This window comes from Falco peregrinus, chromosome 7, assembly GCF_023634155.1.
Source record: "Falco peregrinus isolate bFalPer1 chromosome 7, bFalPer1.pri, whole genome shotgun sequence".
Lineage (NCBI taxonomy): Eukaryota > Metazoa > Chordata > Aves > Falconiformes > Falconidae > Falco > Falco peregrinus.
In genome coordinates this window covers 29,377,713-29,398,476 of record NC_073727.1, presented here as the reverse complement: position 1 = coordinate 29,398,476, position 20,764 = coordinate 29,377,713, and the positions used below count along the sequence as shown (strand labels likewise).

General features: G+C 37.3%; 1 protein-coding gene across 2 annotated transcripts in view; it reads right to left on the bottom strand.

Annotated features, from left to right (window-relative positions):
- The window catches only part of NT5DC1 (5'-nucleotidase domain containing 1), a 148,545-nt gene that overhangs the window by 35,127 nt on the left and 92,654 nt on the right, over positions 1-20,764 (bottom strand). For both annotated transcript variants that reach the window (XM_027795763.2, XM_055809516.1), the window contains exons 7-8: positions 14,100-14,274; positions 9,389-9,486 (exon numbers count right to left, since the gene is read on the bottom strand). In XM_027795763.2, coding sequence (XP_027651564.1) covers positions 9,389-9,486; positions 14,100-14,274 — 273 coding nt within the window. The remainder of the gene's footprint in view (positions 1-9,388; positions 9,487-14,099; positions 14,275-20,764) is intronic.

Below are 20,764 nucleotides of genomic sequence, written 5' to 3'. Positions count from 1 at the left end.
ACAGAGACTGACTCTTATCACGTGCCTGCACAATACCTTAAAGAACCGGGGTTTGAGTTTTATCCAGGCCTTGAATATAACACGATATAGTCAATAACTAGGATTTTGCAGTATTGTTTGTTTCTGTAACTCCTTTTGAAAATGAAAATACAGAGAATTCTGGTTTTGGATACTTGGCAATTATGCTAAACATGTTTTTGAGTTTTAACAAAAGGAATATTGTTGATACCGTGCTTTTGAAAGCAGCAGCTTTAGCTTTCTTTGAACTAGCTTTCTGTAATATTCTTATCAGCTTTGTGCCAAACACGGTATTTAATATCAAAGGTAATCAGCTGGAGCAACCCCTGCTGTCTTTATGCAGAAGCACACTGCAGTTTTCAACTGTTTTGATTTTTTGATGAATAACTTCTTACTCCTTTTACCCTTTTATCCTCTGAGGTACTTTGAACACTATGCAAACACAAAAAGAACTTGGATCAACACATTTACTTTAATTTTTTCTTTTAAAGAAGGATGGGCATTGGAGACTGCATCCACAGTTCAGCATTCATCTCCATGTTCAGAAACAGATGCCACACTTCAAAGACGATTTAATTTTATTTATTTATTTATTTAAATAAACAGGGTGCTGTTAATGAACAACAGTGCAAATAATGGGTCCTATCTTCTTACGAAGTTGTATGTTGCCGCTGGATTCACTGAATGTCTAATAGGGTACAAAGTCTCATGGATCCTTTTCTAGTAGCTGGGTCATTTGTGGCCAGACTATCCTGGATGGATGCTCTGCTATCTCATCAGGGGTAAGTTCACACTGCAGCCTTTCTCTGAGCTGGCAGTGACAGACCCATTTTTTCCTCTCCCAGCCTGTTGAGGTGCTGTGTCTGAGAATACTATGCCACATTCAGATTTGGTTGAAATTGCATTACTGATAGAGGTTTGCAGGAGGAGATGTGCAGAAATTCCTACTCACACATGCTATGTGATTACATAAGCAACAATGTTTAGGAACACAGACTAAATGTTAAAGATGTAGCCTGTGTCCTGGTAGCTCCTCTGGCTAATATGGCTGAGGCATAACCCAAAGGAGCTCATGAAGTAGCATCCAACCCAATTTCCAATGGCTGGCTTGGCTGATAACCAGGTGCCTCCCATGCCAGTTAGGAGGGACCATCAGCTGAAATCCCAGCACTCGGCCCATGCCCCAGGTTTACAGTGAATTGCTGTGGTCAGGCCACCACTGTGCCCTCCCGGTAGAAACAGCTCAGCCTCTAGCTTCTGATGTTCTGTAAAATGCCTGAGTGAAACCCATCATTGAGAATACATATAAATGATGCAATGACAATCTGGCCTTACAACACTTCTGAAGCAAATACCAATAAAGACCATTCTAAAAAACCCAGAACAAAACAAACCCCCGCCATTCCTCTTCCTGGGAGAAAGGAATGGCTTCCCTGCTCAGATGGTGAGAAGGTTGTTCTGTAAGGGAAAGTTGTTCTTTGGATGCCGTGCAGTCTAACTACTACAAAGCAGCCACCTATGGAAATTACACTATGTCACTGTGGATACATGTACCATCAGTGCAAACTGCGGAGTGGCTCCTTGCATCATTTTACAAAAGAGTTATAAATGACACACTTCCAATTAGTAATAAAATGTACCTTCTCAATTTCTAATTCTTTACCTCTGCAATGGAACCAAAAAACGTTCAAAACACTTGTTTTTATGATGCAATGACCATCAAATATGGTGGCCAAGGACTTTGAAAACCATCCAAAAAAATAATGATTTATGCTAACATTTTGCTACCATCTGTTAAAAACGTATTCTGTCTGTCTGTGACTTTAATAGTCTATTCTGCAAAAGGATGTGGGTATGTGCTGGTACAACTTTATTTTGCTTTTTGCATCTGTTTTAAATGCTTTCACATAGACCACAGTACTGAACATGTAAAAAACAAAATCCAGACTGTTATTGTCAACTAAGACTATGTTTATAAAACATGAAATAAAATTTAACTGTTAGAAAAAAGAGGTCCTTAACTACAGTCTGTCTTACCTGTCGCATGGCTTAAAATTAGAAACATTGATGACATGATAGGAAATGATCACCTCTATTCTCAAATGATTCCCAAACTGTTGATTTCAGACTACACACAGGTGCTATCTAGCAAATTTTAAAAAGATTAATTGGTAAATCCCTTTGATTACAAGGTAACATATGTTGATTTTTTAATTATTTGCCTTCAGCACATAAATAATATTGGGAAACCGGAAGTCCCTAAGGCAGCTGTTTACACTGTCAGAAAAAAATCTACTGAGTGGCTATCTGTGCAAATGCAGTATGTGAAGTGGAGTAGTTTTAGACTAAGATCATTTAAACAAAAGATGGGAGGTGAAACAGTCAACCAAGGAGCCTGTCCTTGTAGATTTTTGGAAACAACCTCTGAACTTCTCTGGTGGATGATGAATATCTGTATGAAAACAAACCCTGCTACATGAGATTAAATTTGTTTGTATGTGTGTCCCACTGACAGCCCTACTGGCCTACCCTAAACTGCTTTTCAGAAAGTAGAATCCGGCATTGACCAAGCTGCCAAAGAGGATGTCAGCTGAAAGAATCATCTTTATAAGGTACTTCCATAATCCTTATTGGTTTTCACGAAAATAAACCTGGTCAGGTTCTATTACTGAATATGAAGATCTTTCTATATCATCATTCATACAAATTAGTTGCTTAAAAAGAACTTCCTCTCTCTCCAGAAATGATGGATAAAATCAAAATCTCTAGCTGAGGTTAGAGTAGGGAATTTCTCGTTGGTGGCTTGAGTACAGAACTGGATACTTTATCCCTTAAAACACTGGACCTCCTACTGCCAGCTACATACAGAACCTATTTCTGATATTAAAGAGTTAGGAGACTCTTGATCATCATATATGTATCTTGAACATCATGATGTACATCACGAACCCAAGAGGTACAAAAGATCTAGTTTTGAAAACTAGAGTACAAAATGTGATTATTTATCAGTTATAACTCCTCTTTTTCTTTCATAAATAGCCAGGAAATACATGAGAAACAGTGCAAATACACTATAAAGAACTGCTGAACAGGATTTTCTTGAAAAGAATTGCATTGCTTTCAAAACTATATGCCACTGTGGGATGTTATACCAATACACAGGCAGTCATTTTAGAAGACATATAGGAAACAGTTATGGGCCTTACTTTTCTTGAACAACGCAGTCTGCGGGCAATGCAACTTTAATTGCTACTCTGTCACAAACTTTCAGCAAAGGTGCATTATTATGTGGCCTTATGGTAAAGAGTATTTCCAGGCAGGCTAATATGAAGCAGCACCATCTCCTGAAGAATGGCAGCAACCACAGTTGCATTAAATATGGAACACCCTGAGTCACTGAGGGAGTAGGTTACACAAGTGTCCTTTGCTGATGGTGGTGTTACTCTGCTTGTGTCTTTTGAGGGAGAAGAGGACTTTCATGGGGTTCCCTGCAAAAGGCTTCCTGAACCCAGAGAGCCTCCAGGAGGGCAGTGCTGCATTCCCTGCCGTGACTGGAGGGCAAGCTGGGAGCACCAATCCGTGCAGTACATGGGTAAATCATTTTAAGCTGTCTGACACATTAGGCTTATTTCAAAAGTCCTCCTTAAGGCAATGGCTGAAACCAAAAAGCAAAGACCTGAAATTCAGAAACCCCCATCAGAGTGCAATCCCTCTCCTCTGTGTGTGTACATGTGCTGCTTGGCTCATACTCTGCCTCCTCCCATGCTCTTCCTCCCCATCCCCTAGCTTCTCCATCCCCTCTCTGATTCATCTTTGTCTCACACACATGCCCTTGCACACACACGCCCTTGTGCAGCTCTGATTTAGCTTTGGAGATTTTCCTTCCCCCTATCTCCTCTGCTGCTCATGGAGGGAGCAGTGGGCAGCCGAGCTTCAGAGTTCAGTGATAAGGATGTACCAGGGATCCATGTCGAACGAAGGAAGAAAAGTGTCCTATTTAATCCCAGAAATTACCTGTGGCTGGAGGAATTCAGCACAGACCAAATCTGGAAAACATGAAAGTCTTTGCAGACTGAAGACCACAACCAATACATCTGGGTAAGGATTCACAGGTGCAGCAGAAGACCAGGTTCCTATTGGGAGAGTGAGCTCTCCATCAAGTATCAAGTCTCTGCATGAAAACATCAACAACTGTGCTGTTGTATCTGTGATAAACTAAAGGATAAATCCAGAAATATTTTTACATTTAAATTTAAATCTGAAGATCTGATGACCTAAAGCAAGACAAGATTGGTAAGAAGAGACGACTGGAACAATTAGCATAGCCAAAGAGTACACATGGTCTCTTGAGTTTTAAGCTCACAGGCTGATGTAAAAGAAAGAAGCATTTTTTATCTTAGCAAGGTGGCCTTGACTGTAGAGGTAGCAACTGAGATACCTATTACATAGCAGTTAGAGCAACTGAGCTACATTGTAGACTCAATTCAACGTGTTTTGGTTGAAAATTGAATCAGAATTTTCTAGAGTTGGCATTTACGTTCGTCAGATGAGTTAATAATGCAAGACTGTTTAAATGATATAGTCCCTTGTAATGGTGCTGCAATATCATCTGTTTCAAAATTTCCACATTTTTATTAGATATTCTACAGTTTCACTAAAAGGTCTTATAAAATTTACTGGGTAGTATTTTGGTATTCTTCTGGTGGTAAAGTCAGAAGTCTCAAATAAAAAGAACGACCTAAAAAGAAGTTACATGGCTTACACATTTAACTTCCAAGAAAATGAAGGCACGCCCTTCCTGATCCCCCTCCTCAGGCCTGAAAGGCCAGAGAGCATAAATGCATAAAAATAGTTACGTAGGACCAGCCCTGATTCTCCACCCAGTTCTGTATCCCATCTCTGGCAACAGTCAAGCCCAGATGTCGCAGAAGATGTTGGAAGAAAACTTAAATAGCAGACATGGGAATGGGATCACCTCCTTCTTCTGAAGTCTTGCAGCCCCTAATAATCAAAGGCAGTGTTCAGTCTAGAAGTATTTAATTTTACATCCTGTCCCCTTATTTTCTTTTCTAATTGGTCCTTTCAGTTTATAGAAAGTTCCCTGTATTTTTAGAAGGCTACAGAAGAATAACCGAAGCAGGAAAAAAGCTTCTGCAATGAGTTGGGAGTTACCAGAGAATTGTAAAAAATGGGAGGACTGAAAGCATTTCCTAAACTGGGGGCTACATCATAGAATCATGGAATGGTCAGGGTGGGAAGATCTGGAGATCACATAGCAGAGGCACCATAAACTGGACAGAAATTCAAGTGCAGGAATAAGGCAGAGAGTCTGGAAGTGCAATTGAAAATGGGCTTTGAAAACCTGAGACTCTGCAGGAGAAGGAGAGTGGGTTTGTTTCTGTAGGCATTGGATAAAGGCACATGATCTCACAGAAATACGGCATCCACTGGCACTCCATATATAGGATTGATTTTAGCCTCTACATATATATACATATATATGAAGTTATATATAAATTGTTAAATATGCATTGTACATTCAGACACTGAACAATCAGCAACACATTTTCAGTTAAAAAAACAGATAAAAAATATAGCTGTGTATTGATCCTGAGCTGGAAATAAAAGATATAAAAGTCTTATTTAGGACCAAGTCAGAATTCCCTGTGCATACAGGCTTACCAAAGGCTTTCAGGGGATTTGGGGTTATCTGTAGCATTTCTCGATTAATTTTGAATTCTAAAAAGATCTATGAGACAATGATCAGAACTGGCAGTCAGGCTAGTAATTTGACATACATTAATGAGTGATGTGATAAAGGGAAAGCTGTGTTGTCGAACGTTACAGAAATCTTGGTGTACTGCAGATTATCAGATAAATCACAACTGTATTTGCTATTTGTGTTCCTTCAAGTCCTTTGTGGAACAATGTATTATTTTAAGCTGGATGTAGCTGCTGAAAGCAAAGAAAATCCGACATTCTCAACACAGGATTTACAAAAATATTTTCGACCTGATTCTTAGATTGAATAGCTCAATATATTAATACTTTCAAGAATCATGTAAATAATTCCCCTGTGGAAAAGAAAATGTAACCTTATGAAAAACAAGTAAATTATCGGATATTAATATTATGGTAGTATAGTTGGTTTTATTAATTTTATTTAATTTGTTTGGTTTTTTAATTGCATTGTTCTCATAGACTATGTGCTTTGGTATAGAAGCTACCCCTAATTATAAAAACTGTTTTGCCAGGTAAAAATGAATGTAGCTGTTCAAAAATCTGTAAAGATATGTAAAACTGTTCCTCCATTTAACAGAACAGTACTTTGAAAGATCATTAAGCAAATGAAATAATTATTGTGTTTTTCAGTGCCCCAGTCCAATAAAAAGCAGTCACACAAATCTTTTAATATTTCAAACATGTTTTGGTTGCTTTAAATGATGCATGTTTTGAAACTCAAATGAAGTAGTGATGCGAGTTTAATTGCACAACTAAAATATTTTTTCATGGTTTCTAAGTGGATTAGTTCTAAAAGTACTTGTCTACTGAAAAAAACATTTCTGCCAAGCAGTTACCCGATATCACATTTCTTGACAATGCCTTCTTTGTCATCTTGTCCTGCCTCTTGTTCTCCTTCAAATGTTTGCTGAACACAGTTGCCTTTTTGAAATTATTCACTGCAAAGAATTTATCCTTCTCTGTAGTAAACTTCAAAACATTTTTCTTTGTAAATCTGCAGCAAAAGATCTGTTATATATAAATAACAATGCAACACTTGGCGGCTTTGAAACTAAGAACACATTCCACAGTTTGTGCCTGAAGTCCATTCACCACACAATTACCTTGGATTAGAAGGGAATATGGTATTATTGGGAATTTATTGTAATTCAGACCTGCTGATGGATTGAAGAACATAACTGAAACTCAGCCCTGGAGAAATGGATAGGATTGATAAGCAGTTACTTTAGTTCATTTTCTGCAACAAATTTCTTCACGAACAAACTTTGTTTCACTTACTTGAACTTTTTTCCCTAAATTACACTAGCAAAAGTTTATTCTTTTGCTTCAAGAAAATAAAAAGTTTATTCTTTTGCTTCAAGAAAATATTTACCATGATGTCCACCCCTAATTTTTTTCCCTGTTTAAAAGCAAAATTAAGGAAATTTTGTCTCCCTGATACATTATCTCCAGTGGTCTCAGAGAAGAGAGGGTCTGAAGCACAGTGACTAAACTCTTCTGCCGCTATAGTGGCAAAAGGAAGATAGAAACTTGAAGCCGAAATTTTGAATTTTCAGTAGTTACAATATGAAAGAAAGCCTTAAAAAAAATCTGGAAACTGGAAAACTGCCCCCCCCGCCCCCCCCCCCCCCCCCCCCACGTATTAGAAGTTCCACTGTATGCTGTTTCAGAAATGAACTGCGTTCCCGGCTGCCTGCAGTGACTGGGTGAAACTACCTAGTGCCTACCTGATGCTATACAGCTGTTGTGAGGAACACAGAGCGAGGGCAGCAAAAGATCCATTATAAAAATATATGATTATATATTATATTCTCATATAATTGCTCCTATTTTGATGGTTTTAATTTCATGTACTCTTAAACAAGCTCTTTACTACTTCAAAACATGTCTCTAAAAACCTGTCCTATATGTATAATTTTTTGCTTTGAATATTCAGGCTGGTCTTTCAGAAGAAACCAGTTACTGTCAATTGAATACAAAGATAGTAAAAAAATACCTACTCACAGGTCAGTGAGTAAGCAAATTATCTGATGATTGCTTTATTTATGTTTGTGTCCTTTATCTATTTAGATAGTGAGGTCTCCAGAACAGAAATCACATTTTATTCTGCATTAATAAGGTATTAATGTAATGACTTATCAACCCTCACTTCAGCCTCCTTGCAATGACAAAATGTAAAGTGACTGAAAACCAGTAAGTCACTAAGAGGACTCCAGGGAATGTTGTTCCTGTTTGAACTCATGAGAAAAAAAATAGCTTCAAGAAAACTGGTACTTACAATCTAATAAGGTCATTAAGCTAATCCTACACAATTTTGTCAGTAATATCAAGTCTTCTCCCTCTGTTCTGCCCTTGTTTGCAGAAAAAAAACCTTGTCAAAATATCTTGGAACTTTCTGGCTGCCTATTAAACTTACTGAAACTGGCCAACAGGTTCCAAAGTCGCTGGCTGGATTACTGACAGAGGGACACAGCAGGATTTCCTTAGGAAGTCAGGCTAATCTGACTGTTTAAAAAATATCCAAAGTGAATTATATTTTATTTTCAACTTGCATTATATGAAACTAAATAAAATGCTTGCAGAACTGAGCCTTTCTCACCCTTTATGTTTTTGCTTCCCTCCCCCTCATTTCATATAAATAGGTTCAATTTCCTTTCTGAGCTTATTTTTTCTCAAATTGTCAACTTGGCAGTTTCCTATTTGAACTAATCCTTTAAAAATCACATTTAAGATATTTCTTACTTATTTTCCTATATAAATATGTGAAACATTAAAATGCAGTTTTAATATGTACTTCCACTGCTCATTTTAGTTTTCCTGTAAAAGTTCCACAGGCAAAATTTCTTTTGGGCTGGAACAGCTGACTTTCCTGTCACAAAATGCTAAAATACAGTTCAATATATGTCGACTTGTGCTATTTTGGATACAAGATTAATTTTCAGGTAACAATCATAAAGGTATTTATTGAAATATAAAAAAATTAACTGTCTTCAGCCATGTTTCTATTGCTATTTGTAGTTCAATGAACATAGCTCTTATCAACCCCTGTTGTTACAACCTTAATTACCTAATGAATAACACTGCCAAATGTTTCAGATTGTTTTAATTAAGTGAATACAGGGGCACTTCCTTTTCACCTACTCTGTCATTATTTAGCCAAAGTACACAGATTTAACACTGCCAGATTTCCATCAAAAATAATTTCCTTCAGCCTTGCAATTTTATTTGTACTGTTCTGTGAATTTCCATTAAATTCTTGAAATATTTTGGCTATGTTTTTTCCCCAAAACTAAATTTCATTTTCTGTGCATGACCTTGTCAGCATAACGAAGAAAATGATTCTTACTGTTTCATTAGTGATGCAATATTTGAGCCCCAATGCCATTTTTAATTACTGTTGCAGCTCTGCCTTTTCATTGTCCTCAGCACTGTAGTTCTTCATTTCTCCGTGCTCCTCAGTTTTAAGAGAATCTTTTACTAATATCTCTGGAAGAGTTTTGTATAGTCCATTTCACCCCCAGTGCTAGATTCAAAATATGTCATTGAGTTCTCTTTTATTTCTCTCTCTCTCTCTTTTAAATTTTAATAGAGGTAAGCCCACGAGAAGGAAGTCATGACTACAACTTACCAAGAATCCGGAAAGGTCTTTGGTTTGGAGTATGGGAGAAGAAACCAGGTTTTAAAGCATTTGTGATCACAACATCAAAATACTCTTCAAAATCATTCCTAGAAAGTAAAGGGAATTGAATTAGTTAAACTAATGAATTAGCTAAGATGCCACTAAATACTCTTTAAGAGTTGAGAAAATAGTAAAACACTTCTTTAAGGCACCTTTCTTGTCACTTTTTCCCCCAGTACTTGTTCAGTGTCACTACTGCCCTTCTTTTCCTGAGGCAGTCAAAAGTGAGAAGGCAGCTGGCTGACGACCCACAGCGCTGTGCCTTCAGGATCACTCACCACTTGTAAAAAGATGTTCCTTGGCCCAGGAAGTTTTAAATCTCAGGAGAACACGTAACAGATCACATATTTTAATCTCAGGCGACAACATATGCATAGACAAGTACAGAAAGGTGTAAATGAGGGATTTTCTTTATAAAGCAGAATGTATGAGGTCAAGTGATACGGTAGGAAGTAACTGAAGACTGAAGACACTTAAAGACAGGTGCTTGTATTGTTGGTATCCATACTGTACGTATGCACAGGTGTAATGGGTGTCTAAGATGCCACGGGTAGTCAACAGAGATCTAATTAACATAGCCAATGCAATCTAAAGGATGGTTTCACATAACCTGAGGTTGAAATGCCATGTTGTTAGCTGAACTCTTTCTTCAGACCTGACTGGCTGCTCTGACTAAATCCCTGCTGGTTACAGAGAGGTTAGACATGTGGCTCACAGATAAACACCTACCAAGGACGAGTTTTAATCTGCCAGCTGAATCCCACCACTAGATTCAGATTTTTCGAAGATCGTTAGGTCCGTAAGAATACAGATTGATATCTGAACTGTGGAAATCCCATTAAATGGGATTGAGTGTTTCAGCATGGTATATAGGTGGGACTTATTTATATTTAGGTGTTTTTTAGAGACCTGTATAAAAGTCATTAACATTACAAAGCCAATAGGAAAAACAGGCAACCTTGGGGAACATTCAGGCCAAGTGTCCCACTGTGAGACAGACTGTTTCTGGAGATGCCAGTTATTTCTACTCTAGCAAGGGTCTTCCTTACTTTAAGGAATCTAACGTCACTTATTACATCATCAAGCTGGGAACTGAGCAAGAAATAATAACAATAATGCCTACTTACAAGTTTTGAAGTTAATACAATATAAAATTAGTCAAATGTTGCTTAAAAAGGGTTGTGTTTTTTTGGGTTTTGTTTTGTTGTTGTTGTTATTGGAAGATGTAAACATTCCCCACCTTTGACTGATTTTATTTTATTAGAAATGCTTCATTGCTTAGGTGATTTTATTGTCTATAAATAATGTCTACCCCAAAAATGATGGGTACTCTGGCACAGAACAAAGAAGTCACAGACGGCAAGTCCAGCATGGGTACAGGCACCAAAATGCTACCAACAGTAGAGGAAGTTTACTGGAAGTAAACTAGCTAACTGTGTCATTTTCAAATAATCTACAATCTGCCATGAGACCGAGATATCTTAATTAAAAAACTGAATGCTCTCCCTATGAGCTTATCTTCAAGCTTTTATTTTGTGCTCTAAATTACATTCCAGCCTTAAAATAGAATGTCTTTAAATTTCCTTCCTCTAATGAAATTTCAGCTTTGTCTATTTTTCTGCACTTGTGACCACATGTAGATCTTTACCTTCTTAGAAGAACCAGTATTAAACAGGACAATGGTGTGTTTTTAAAATTAGCTTCTGTGTTGAAGATTCCAGAAGTTGAACAAACAGGCATAGCTCTTCTGTCCTTCGGTGAAAAGTATCAATAGAAGTAAACTTTTCAAATTAGCATACTGTGCAAATAATGCTTCCAAGGTGTAAGTTAAGCTTGAACTTTCAAAATAAAGCCAACAGTCAGGAACACAACAAAGACCTGGGGGAGCAGTGGTAAGTGCTTTGTGTAAAAACTTTGAAATGGAATAAACAGTTTTCACAAGATTCAGTTAACGTTTTATTGATTTGTTGAAGAAAAAACTACATTTTGTGTGAAAAGAGGTGTTACCTGTGGCCTTTTTTGAATCATACTATATCTCATGTACAAAGCTACTGATTTTATGAGAGCCTATATGTTGTGTTACATTACTACGTAGCATTATACATGATAAAATCTGTTCCAGTTACTGCTTGTGCTTGGTATAGTGGCCTGTGATTACAGTAAACGGCTAAGACAAAGGGTAGGATGTATTTCACATAACCTTAGCCATCTGAAAATTGCATGCTGAATTCACAGCTACTGATCTATACCACAGACAGAGCCAACGGAGAAACATCCACATTCTTAGAAGGCAATTCATCCCACTTATTTCAGACATAATTCTATGGTACAGAATGAATTACCAAGGGTGATACCCAGTGTTTTCTCTTCACTAACCACAGAGGGAATCAAAATGACCAGCTTCAAAAAACTTCTAGCTTTTAGATGGCTAACATACATGAAAAGGTGAAATGTCACTGCTCCAGTGACTACGTGATTATTGACTTGTCTTTAGGTGTGCGCCTGCCAACACTTAAACATTCAGTTAACTGGAAACATGTCCTCATGGTAGGTAAGCCTGAAGAGTCACACCATGATGTTGCTACTTGTGTGAATGACTGGCAGTTGCTTCTGTAGATTTGCATGCCTTATATATTGATCCCAGCAATATGTGTGTGCTCTGGCTGGGAAATGGCTCTCACTTTATTCCAGAATGAGATTTTCCTTTAGACTTCCTCTCTCCTTACCAAAATGTCTTTCAATCAAGAATGACTTGGTCAGATGGACACAACTGGGATAGTTTGCTCTTGAAATGGTAAATGATACACTTAAGCATGAATTTCCCAGCACTGACTTTATGTGGACGATAATTTCTTAGCCAAAAAGGAACTTCTAAAATAAAGTGCAAAGAAGTTAACAGTTAAAAGGTAAGGATATTAGGAGTAAGAGACTAAAACTTCACACACATGTCCTCTTTTCATCTTTATTCTTCAGTGGGTTTTTTTAAGTAATACTATTATGTTCTGAACTTCTCACTATCATATTGATTAACTGAAAGAAGTGGCAAGAGAAATTAATAAAGGACTACATAGATGTAATTCATAAGGGTTGAGTTCAAGAACAAAATGCAGTCAAAACCCTGGTCAAATTAAAGTTAAGGGCAGAGATAACAGGTGTGAACCTAGACTATATTCCAGTACCGCAAAAAGCAGCATGGGTGTGTAGTCTTATTGTCTGATATAAGAGGCATGGAACAAACAAAATCAATAAAAATTTCTGAGTTATTTTCAGGGAAAAAACATCTTCAGAAACATCTAATGGGAAGTGGAGCACTCAGTTCTCCAGAAGATGTCTTGGAAGCCACATTGCAGGAGTCCCTGGAAAATATGATTGTAATAAACACTGTAGAACATCCTACACTTAAGTGGAAAGAGAGTGATCCAGTCTCCTCCTAGCAGAACATCTCTTTTCTGTCTTTTGAAAGGCAACTGACCCTCTCTGCTACCTTGCTTATGCCTTCCAGCAGGATCTCTACAGCTGCATTAAATAGCTGAAACATTATTCACCAAGGAAAAAAAAGCAAAAATCATTTTATGTGCCAAGAATTTATTTTTATACTGAATTTTCATGCAGAAAGCAACCAGACAGATCTATACAGAAGAGTTAATTCATAGGCCTCTTACTCATAAGGAGAATTACTTTTTGTGCAGAGGTAGATTCCCCCCTCAAATGAGCAAGTACAATGTTCATGCAAGGCAGTGAGAACAAGCACAGCTGATGCTCTGTTCAGCATTTCACCCAGAAAGTACAAAAGAGAAGGGATACTGGCAGGACTGGTTTTGGACTCTGGACTGGACTGGAGCTCTGTTTTTCACCTTACCTGTGGTTTTCTTACTGTGCCGCTGTATTCACTCTGCTGTTCCCTTGGATATCCAGATAGCCAAGGTTGGCTCACATTGCACTACTTCTGTTTATTTTATTCATTTATTAAAAGTCTCACTATATAACCCACCTCGCTATTTGCATCACTGAATGATTTGTTTCTAGGGAGGTAAGTGATGGTTCTACTGAATTTCACTGAATTTTACTTGACCAGTCACGTTCTTAACATTACAACTAAAAATAGCTGTTGTGATCAGCAATTATGATCTCAACCAATTGCCAAGTGCAATGAATTGCCTGTTTTATCTCTTCCTCTGTGATGTGTATATGCACATTTCTCATGCAACCTTCTCTTGGAAACCACCATTGGGAAGAAGTATTTGTAAGCTTTTCCATGCAGATTTACTGCAAGGAAATTAAATATTACTACTACTTGCACTCACCACTGGAGAAGCACAGAAAAGAAGTGGCTTGAATATGGCAGTCTAGCAAAAACTTACAATAAAATTAGGATTCAGATGATGTATTTGGTATTGGCCTGAAAGATATTCCCTGTCATCTTCAATCCCATTGTGATGCCCAGAGAAAAGGCAGGATATAAGTATGCTGTGGGTCAGATACAGCTCACAGGCTCACAGACGGACTACTTTGCCTTGAGTAGCCTGTAGCACTCTGCTAGAGAGAGGCCCACCAGAAATCTCAGATCCAAATAAAGAAACTCAAATTAACTTCCCTATAGCTCAGGCTTATCTCCAATTGCTGTCTGGCAGATATAATTTGAAATGGACATTGTACGTACCCGAGAATATGTTCACACAGGAGCCTGCAATAGTCACTGTGAGAACTAGTAATTAATAGCAGAATCTTCCCAGCACTCTTCAGTTGTTTCAGCCACTTTTTTACAGACTCGGGACATCTTTGTAAATATTTGTCTGGATGATTTTTCACTTCTGGGAAATATGTCCCACAGTCTTCTAAAAAATTAAAGCATAATTATGTATTATCCAATCCTGCTCACAAACCACTTAATCCACACAACAAACATCCTTTTATGTGCAAACAATACAATTTCAAAAAGGCAAAGCAAAGTCTAAAATTTTCCCTGGGTTGTAACTCAATATAAACCAAAAACCCAATCAAACCAAGAGGATACACCGTAGCAGAAATACATTTGTATGACTTTTCTCATTTATTAAGGTATTTTCATAGTAATTTTGTTTGATGTTCTTTTGCTCATAAGATTAAATAATACATAAATTACAGATTGTAGTCTTACATAGCAAATAATTACTTCCTGTTACCTTTGCTCAATTTTTTGGATACTCAATTTGTGATTTTAAAATGAATTTAATGTTTAGAAAATAGTATGAACCTGAAATTCCCAAGAACATCTGTTCAGTTACTTCTGACACTTCAGGTTTGCATTGTATGATTGATAATATCCATATTAATATGTTTGCACTTTTCACAACTAGCACTTTATCTATGAAAGGTTGATAAAACAAACTGGCAAGGATTCACAGGTATGTGGAATACTAGGAACTGACGCAAAAAAACCCCCAAACAATTCCAACTCCATCTTCAATAATCCTATTTTTGCTGAATATAACAGCAACAGAATTTTGCAAATACACTCGGAATGTAAGTTTTTAAAAAGTGTGCAATAACACTAAGTTGGCAGTAAAAGTTACTTATTAAGTCACCAATAAATATTTACCTTATTACAACCAACAGCTGATTTATCAAGACGTCAAATTAACATTAAATTTACCTTTTTTTTAGCATTCCTATGATCTAAGACTACCTATTTCCCCTGTTCTCAACCCTCTATAACCAAAAATATCAAGCCAGTTAAAGGTCTAAAAAGAAATATAATAATTGTAGAGACAGAAATGATACCAAGTATTTGGCTCTCAGTCTGTGAGTGTTATAGTATAATGAACATCGTCATAGGAGATTATTTTTCTTCCAGCATTTGTTCTATATGCAACTGTCTGTGGTCAACTTTGCTGAATGATTTAATAAATCCCAGACATTACTTAGCCTTCTGGTATGTGAGTAATGCTGTCCTCTAGTTTGAAAAAATAAGATTTAAACCACTTGAACTTTAGCTATTTAATGAAAGAGAACATGTATGTTTGAAACTGTAGTATCAAAGAAAGACTGAAAGATGCTGGGTGCTAAACATAACACTATTTCATAAATTACACATTCAAACATCTACAGATGGCAGGGAAAAAAACTCTCCCAAAAGAAGTTTCAAAGTGGCTGTTATCACTGCCACTAGACAGGAGACGAAAGCGTCTTATTCTCTGTGCTGTGACTTGACAGATTTCTTCCCATAAGCTACAAAGTGGAGTACCGCATCTGAAGAAAGTCTCTCAAACAAAATCTTGCAACTCATAACCAGGTCACTATTCCAGATCTTCATAGTATTTAGGTCAGGCTGTGTAACAGCCTGTACCAGGGGAATATGAGCCTGTTCCTGCAGCCAGCATTATGGGATGCCATGACATTTGCCTTGAGAGCTAGCCAAGACCAAAGATTTTCTTGATTAAAGCAGATTTAAAAAAGAATGTTTCCTGTAGTGTTTTCTCCCCTCTCCTTCCTCGGGTGTGAATATTGCTTGGGGTGAGCAATATAGTTTTCAGGAGAAGAAGCTGCATTATTTTTTTCAGTATTATCATTAGCAATTATATTTCATATTCTATGCTATGACAATTTTTCTTCTTCGTTGTTTTGGAAAACACACAACAATACATGAGAATGAAGGAGGATGTAAACAAAGCAGGCTTGGCATTAGTTCTCTCAGGTTAAAACAATTAAAAGAAAGATGGAAAAGTTCATTTATATATACAGTGATCTCTCACTTTTTACCCAAAGGTAAAAAGCTATGTTTAAATGATCTTTACCGTTGGACACTCTTTCTTTCCTTATCAAATGCTTCCCACATTCTGCTGACCATTCTTTAATGTGCAATTGATTTAAAGACTTTGAGTTAATTTAATCAACACTGTCTTCTTTGTTCATACTCTGCGCAGTATCTGCTACGTGATAAATCTATGATATCTGGCCTTTGAGTTACATTTGCATTGGAAAAGGTCAACAACTCTGGATTCAACATATGAGCTGAAAGACAGTCTCATTCTAGTTTTCTATCTAGTCCCTGAAGCCCAACTATTAATTGCAGACAACCAATGAATCAGTTCTTGACACTGGGATCTGAAGTTTGCCTCTGGGCTGTTTGCCATATCAGGCAGAGGTACCTCAGAAGAACTCTCATTAAGGCATACCCTACTGTAATTAGACCAACATGGCCTGGGAAAGCAGAGTTTCACTTAATTCCTAACATACTATTGTGTCTGGTGAATTCAGTTTGGTCAAATATATATTCATACCTGTAACGGAGTTTAACAGCCAAAGCTTGCAAGATTGTATTGAAAGCCAAACAAAATAAAAGTTGAAACCCTTGCTCGTTACCCTGGGGCAAGAGCCAGTTTTGAGGAGGACAGCAGAGCCACAGGCACCTTGTTGGCAAAAAACAGTTGTGGAAGTTTTAACATGTGATGGAGAAATAGCATCACGTCAAGCTTTCACAATCAAATGGACTGATTGGACAGTGAGAAATAAAGCATTTTTTCCAAGGTTATATATTACCATTATGCCATATGCTGCACTTTATTTTTCTAAAGCAGGAAAACCATAAAAATAATAAAAAACCTCCATCAAGCAAAGAGTCAGTGAGAAACTGGAAAAGAACTAATTTTACCAGAGGCAACAGAGGAAAGGAGAAAGTGAGTTAATGGTAATAATGTGATTTTATGGAACTGTCATACACTTCTGTTCTTGAAAAACAAAGAAGTAATTCTTCAGACAAACACCATTCTTGAGAAATGTCTTTAGCCTGCAGTACCTTTGTGATAATCCTTATGGGCCACCCAAGTTTCAAAATACTCTTAAAAAATGGAACTATAAGCATGCTTTAGAGAAGCTTTGTTGGTCTACAAATTCACTGTATCAAAATGGGGGTCTTGTGGTCACCACCAGATCTACAAATGACAGTTCACTGTCTGTACACCACTTAAAATATCTATGTCTTTATCTCTCTGTTTTATGAATATCACTTAACATACAGCTATATGGACATTGACACGTATTAATGTGTAGCCACAAATCAGTGAAAGCAAAACGACAATAACAAATGTCCCAACTTTCACCTCGAATGTCTCTATTGTTTTCAGTTATCTGCATGCATGCCAAAGCCTACACTAGTAACCTCTGGCTCTTAGGCTGTCTGAACACTCGCAAAATACAAGAAAACATTTCATAAAGAACATGGAAACAAGAAGACTCTGACAATGGACATAGCAATCAAGACATTTACCAGCTGTGATTGCACGAGAAAACTCAATCCAATAATATGGAGCAGGAAAGCGTCTAAGCATTTAATGCACAACTTTGTAATTTATTACATGTATGTTGCCATGGAACAAATGCAGTTTTGCAATTTCCATTCCTGTTACTGAACGACTTGGAGGTTATCTGAAATCTCTGAAATACAGCCTGGGATAGCAAATTAGCAATTAGCCTCTGTAGGAATTTATAAGCATCTTCCAAATACACTTTCAAAAATAATAATTGCCTTTGAAGTCCGTTAAGTAACCTTTAAGAAAAATGTATTTCCTTTTTAAGCAGAAGATAGAAATATAAGCCGTTAAAATGAGTTGTCTAGAACTGCCACATATTAAAGTCCTGCAAAGCCTCTTATCAGATCTATGTCCTGTTGTATTTTCAAAGCAATATAATTTCCTCTGCGTATTATCAGAGGTTCTCTTAGTGTCCAGTTTGGGGTTTGTTTTTTCTTGTCTCATCTGACATCGTAATTTGATCAAGATGTTCTTTGCATTGTCCTGCCTTTCAGTTGTGATAGCAAGTGTGATGGGAATTATGTATAGCTGGAAATGCAGAACCCCCAGACCAAACTCAGAAAGAGCCTGTACAGTGCTTGCCATGACTGTCAAGAAGCCTTCCAGCACAGACAATAATCAAGTCTTTAATCCACCCACCCACCTCTACTATGGTCACAAAATAATGTTATTGAAGTGTGCAGTTTGATGTTCTAATATAATACCTGTATTTGGGGACAAAAATAATAGTGGATTTTTGTGCTCTTTGTTACACCATTTCTCTTGGCAGGGTCAGTTGACACTCCACTGGCTCTGGACTCCTTTGGATTCAAAGTCTGTAAATCTGCACTGCCAGGACACTGCAGTTTTCATCCCTTAACTTTTAGCTGGATTATAAAAAAGGCAACTGTTCAAGAGGCATGTTTCTGGCTAGGTTTCAATCCAGAACTAAACACAGGAACACAGTGTATTTTTTAGTATTGTCACTGCTTCTAAGAGGCACCTACTTGATTGAATTAAATATAATTTATCCGCTATTTATTCGATTTAGCTAAGCAGAGGGGTATGAGGCTAAAAAAATTCCGAGAATTCAGCCAAGAAAAATAAACTTTCAGCTGCCAGTTGGTAGCTTGTATTTAGTGGCTTTAACAACTAACCATCTCTTACAATGAAAGTAGTATTTAGGGATTTGACTTTTCTCTCTTTCAAATTCAAAGGCAATTTGATAGCTTGGCTATTGATACCCATAGCCAGATTCTCTGCAGCTCTGATGCAAGTAAGAACTTACAACTCCTCCCTAATTTTTGTCTGAATGCAGGCTTGTAGGTAACAGTTATTAATTCGATAAACAGAGTAGAACTGAAATAAAGTGTTACTAACAATGATGCAGACAACTATATTCATTGCATATTGCTTTCCACTGTGCTCTTACAGCACTTCAGGATTTTTAGTTACTAGAGACACTTCTTTGACTATTGTTGCTGTCTTCTTCCCTTGTCTAAACAAACACATCCAACAACTAATGTAAGGTTCAACAGAAACACAAGAAAAGTACCTTCATTACAGAAGATTTTGCAAAAGAATTTACATTTCATCTAAGCAAGCAGAGGAGAAAGGGGGTGACAGCTGAAATTACATTAGACAAGTTGTCTTACATTTCCTTTCATTTAAGCTCAAGTGTGTATTCTAGTAGGAGCAGCAGAAGCAAAACGAGAGGCAGAGGGAACAAAATGTTAACATAAAGCAAGATAAGAAAGCAGAGTGAAGCATGAAACAGGAATGACTGGGCAAAATATTGTTACATTCTGGAGGCCTGGGTTCAGGCAGATACCAGGAGCAGGGAGAAGCAGGAAGAGATAAATCATCCCTATCCCTCCCCCAGGAGATAAAGATGTTAAAAACAGAATAAAAGGATGAGACACCAGGAAGATAGGAGGTTAGGAAGAGGCAAAAGTCGTAAGAGCAAAAAAAAAGAAGTGTGGTGGATGTAAAATATTATGTATTTTTAAGTTTTCTGCAATTGTCTCAACTCCTTACTGTGCAGTTTCCTAACAGACCAGAGGCTCAAGGATCCTGGTCCAGTTCAGGCAGGAAGAATACTAGTTATTTACACCTCTTAATTAATATGGAAAGAGGATACTGAGTTTGGAGACAAAGGAGATGCTAGTATTATGGTACCAAATCTCTCATTCTCACTGAAAAAAAGAGAGAAGCAGTATTTCTGGGAGGAGAGAAGGGAAAAAAAGGAGTATGGGTGGGTTGCCCAGCGGAGACCAAGAATGCAGGACGACACCTCAGTGAGTTGCTGCCTGTCATGCCTGTCATGAGGCCAAACTCAGCAGCATAGCATGATGGACCCCTGCTTGCTGTAGCTAAGAGTTAGCTTGTGTGCCCTGATATATGAGTGGTTGCCTACAAAGCAGAGTATCTTTCAAACTATTCTTGTATGTACAAGTGGAACAGAATGAGAAAGAAAAGGGAAAAAATGACAGAAATCAGACAGAAGAGAGGAGCTAGGAAATAAGAAGAGCAATTAGAAATAGACCAGTATTAAGGATAAATTGTATTCTATTAATAATGCATACCTACAGATAGGGAACATGTATCAGTATGGCAAATCAAATTAATGAGAAAACTTTTCCTCCTATTTTCTCAGAAAAGTAAGGATTTTTATGATCACAAAGTAAATGCTTTGCATATGGCCCTTCAGTTTTGAACAAATCACGTACTACCGATGGAAATACAGGATCAACTGATCCTCTATTTCCCTCTTTTGCCTGTGTATCTGTTAAAGAAAATGTATACAGCTCATATAACCTTAACCTTCTTAATATTTTTAGCATCGTTGAGCTCTTGTCAGGCTCATATGATAAGATCATATTTTATCATAAAATATGATAGATCATATTTTCTAAAATAATAAACTGTTTCCCAGTGATGACAACTCTGTGTTCACCTTGATTAATTTCAAGGGGGTGACCATAAGGTAAGGATCTGCGGTGGGCTGGGGAAAACATGACTACTGGGATTAATAGTGACTGCAGGGCTATACAAATAT